The 3,897-nt window shown below is 46.0% G+C and overlaps 1 protein-coding gene across 1 annotated transcript in view; it reads left to right on the plus strand.

Moving 5' to 3' along the window:
- LOC104513002 (somatomedin-B and thrombospondin type-1 domain-containing protein-like) overlaps nt 1-3,897 on the plus strand; it is a gene marked incomplete at its 5' end in the record, with an annotated part of 9,087 nt that overhangs the window by 2,174 nt on the left and 3,016 nt on the right. Inside the window, one exon of the mRNA XM_010156212.1 lies at nt 1,372-1,548. Coding sequence (XP_010154514.1) covers nt 1,372-1,548 — 177 coding nt within the window. The remainder of the gene's footprint in view (nt 1-1,371; nt 1,549-3,897) is intronic.

Here is a 3,897-nt window from a genome sequence, read left to right on the forward strand (position 1 = left end):
AACCTCTGACATGGTTCAGTGTGCTACTTGAAGGTGTTTGGAAATTCCCGTGATGACTGATAGAGAACCAGTCTAGACTAGACGGCAATTCTCTCCTCTGTTTGGAGGTGATTACTGAACTTCCTCAGTTTTCCCCTCCAAACAAGGCCAGCTCTTTTGGGCTTTCCTCTCGGGTTTGGTTAAAAATCAGAAGCACAGAAAAGTCTGAGCAGGGCAGAAGTGCAGTGTCAGTCTGGTAGTCCTCACACTGAGATGTGACTGTTACCGAAAACCGGGAATAAAACCAAACTCCGTAACACTAGTGCAGTATTTAGAAGCAGGCATCGCCACGCTGGGCACACAGGGGATACCTCCTCCTAGTGTTCACGCCTAGCTTTTCCATCAAATAGATTGTATACAGTAAAAGTATACATATTCATTAAATTTCCCAGAAATACAGTGTATATTCATAAAATTTCCTGGAACTGATCGCCATATTAAAATTTTAATTACGCATGCGTGTTTTGTCTTTAAATTGAGTTGAAGGGCTGCTTTTACAACCACCACAGACCACAGACTCAAAAGAAAGACCCCTCAATGCCCTTGAGCCAGGGACTTTGACTCACAGTACAACTTCAACATGCTTCAAGGCCCCTTCACAATATATCCTTGAGTGTCAAGGCAATAAATCATTCCTACTGAACAGCTTAACAATAGTACCTAGTCAGGGACCTCAACTCTGATCCCTATTACACATGATGTAACCACAAAGTCTGTTCAGCTCCAGTTGAAATCAGCCAGGTTCTTCTTTCTTTGGACGACTTGTTCTCCTTTTCCCCTACACATTATTTGAGCCAAATTAATATTAACAGAGTGATTTTTGAAAGATGGAGTTTGTAGTGGCATCATGACAACCTCACTATGTCTCTTAGGATGGAGATCATCAGGAGGAAACCCTTTAGAGACCGAATCTTAGCTCCTGTCACAAGTTTCTTTGTAAAACCCATTATAAGTAACTGAGAGTAGATGATAAAGTGTGGTTCAGGAGATGAATATCAGACTTGGAATCACAAGACCTTTCTGTTGCTTTTGTTGGCTTTAGTCAAATGCTTGACCAATCTGTGTCTGTATTTGGAAAAACAGATGCCAGTAATACTTCATATTTTTTGATATGTCAGTTGAAAACACCAACAGAGTAGTTTTATTCTCCATTTAGTCTTGTCAAAATGCAGGTACACTGCATGTTCTGGTTTTTATGACCTTGGGTGTGCATTTGTTTGGGTTTTGGTTTTTTTAATGTTATCTATGGTCACCCGGTTTAGTCTGGCCCTTCTGGTTCCGTGGAGGGCTCTAATCTGGTTGAGCTAACCTACTTGGCTGTTTTGGTTGCAGGTACTGTGTTGAATTCCAGCTTGTGGCCATCATGCCAGCCTGCTTGCACAGCCACCACTCGTACACTCACTGGATGCAGTATCTCAGGGAGGGCCACACTGTCTGCGTGGAGTGTCAGCACCCGGCTTTAGACTCCAGAAGTCTACATTGTTATGGGGATGGCAGTGGAAGCAAGAAGTAAGAATGTTAACTTTTGTTTTCATGTTGAGTTTTTCATTCTTCTCCCTTAATCTACTTGTCCCGCTTTCATAACACCCTGCACGCACCTCTCTGGAGCATGCTGCATACATACATACGCTGCTCTGTGTTGCATACTCTGAGTTTCTTGCAGAGATGAAATGACCTGGTGAAGCTCACATATTAAACAAATCCAGGGCTGAAGTGTGGGAGTACCTGCGCTTAGTGTGCTAAATCTCATTGGCTTTCAAGTGGCACAGTTGTGGAGTGTTTTTGTTTTAAAGACACTCCAGCCAGGAATCCAAGGTTAACAGTCCTGTCAGATGTCAAATAAAACCAAGTCTGTTCCTGGTTTTTTAGTACTGGGGATTTTGTTTCTACAAGTGAACCTTTATGATTATTTCTGGCGAGTGGCAGCTGGCTTAGGGACTTGGGGTATGTGCTGGCATCAGAGGCTGGGTAGAAGTACTGTTACTTTGCACTTTCAGCATCCTTCCCGTGGAAAGCTGAAGAAGCTTTGGGGTGACTGATAGGGGCCACCCAGGTTGTACAAATTGAGCAGACTCCAGCAAAGATGAAGGGAATGACTTGAAGCTGCAAAACACATCTGTGGCAGAGCCAGCAACAGGGGACTCCTGGCTCCCAAGCCTCTGCTGTGCTCATGGGAGGCAGACCTTCTGCACTGCTTTTATCCTGACACTCTTAACCCCGTTGTTAGTTTATTAAAGGCATCCTCTGAAACTGGATAGCAGCCCTGCCTGAGAAATTCATTGCCCATCAGTGCTGGACAAAGGGGATTTTTAAAACTTCTATAAATTGAATTAAGCCCGTGCATTTGAATTAGAAACTCTAAACTGGGATTGTCAGGCCTCAAGCACACAATATATTGCACGACCAAGAGTGCCAATAATGACCTTTTTAGGCAGAGTATTTTCTAAGGCTTTTAGTAAGAGGAAGTCACATTAGAGTCTTTTCCTTCCCTGCCTCAGCTTGTTATATACAAAGGTTCCACAAGCTTTTAGATAAAGAAGAAAAAAATCTTAACTGGTGTGGCCAGGAGTAACTCTTACCTGCATTCAGCATGTAAATGGTTACTAAAGCTGACAATATTGTTATGTTACCAAAACCCTAGAGCCAGACAGGAACATTAGATTAAGCAAGATGAAAAATATATTCAGGAATTCATTTCCTCACTGGGCTGCAAAAAGAGGGCATTTTCATTTGCCTGATCTGGTGAGCAGCACTGCCCGTGGAATGGAAGCACAAAGAAGATGGGACTTTGTCCTTTAGGAATGATGATCTCATCATCAGGTGTTGTCAGGCTGAAGAGGGATCACAATAGTGGAGTTGGGGTGAATGGTGACTGGTTCACTGAAGTCAGCCCACGTCTCAGCAGATGGTTTCATCCATCCCAATTGTGCAGAGCCTAGAAAGCATTCCCAGAATCTTGCTGGAGGTCTGTAGGATGAACTGGTGGGTCCATTTCATTGCAGGCATGTGAGAACCAGCAGGGAAGCAAACTTTTAACACACTGAGCTTTTGCCCCTCTGGCGTTACTGCCTGTAATGTCAACTGAAGTCATGTCTGTACCGTCTTCTAGGCAGGTATGAGCTCTCTGCCCGTGCCAAGCTGAGGTACTGTGTGTCTTCACTTGGGCTCATTGCCAGGGCAGTAACAGGCTCAGAGGACAGGCAGGGCTGGCCTGGTGGTGGACAAAGCTCCTATCTACAAAAGGCAATGGAGATGCACTTTAAGGCTCCTTGAACCAGCCGAGCTGGGCAGCTTTGCCCACTGCGGAGGGGTCGCATGGTGAGCTCCTCAGGCTGGGGTTCACTGGCTTCTGTGGAGGTGTGGGTTGACCCTGGCTGGAGGCCAGGTGCCCACCGAAGCCCCCCTGTCACCCCCCTCTTCCGCTGGTGAGGGGGGGGAGAATCACAAGAAAATACAACAAAAGGCTCATGAGCCGTGACAAGGACAGGGAGGGATCAGTCACCAATTCCTGTCATGGGAAGAACAGATTTGACTTGTGGAAATTAATTTAATACCAATCAAATTGGAGCAAGATAATGAGAAATAAAAGCCAAACCTTAACACACCTTCCCCCCACCCCTCCCTTCTTCCTATGCCCAGCTTTGCTCCCCATTTCTCACCCTGCTCCCCGACAGCAGCACAGGGGTACAGGGAATGGGGGTTGTTGTCTGTCCATCACACGCTTTCTCTGCCTCTCCTTCTGCCTCTCAGGGGAGGATCCTCACACTCTGTTCCTGCTCCAGCCTGGGCTCCTTTCTCCATGGGGCCACAGCTCCTGCCAGGAGCCTGCTCCAGCGTGGGCTGCCCATGGGGTCACAG

The sequence above is a fragment of the Eurypyga helias genome, unplaced genomic scaffold, assembly GCF_000690775.1.
Source record: "Eurypyga helias isolate BGI_N326 unplaced genomic scaffold, ASM69077v1 scaffold17857, whole genome shotgun sequence".
In the NCBI taxonomy this organism is placed as follows: domain Eukaryota; kingdom Metazoa; phylum Chordata; class Aves; order Eurypygiformes; family Eurypygidae; genus Eurypyga; species Eurypyga helias.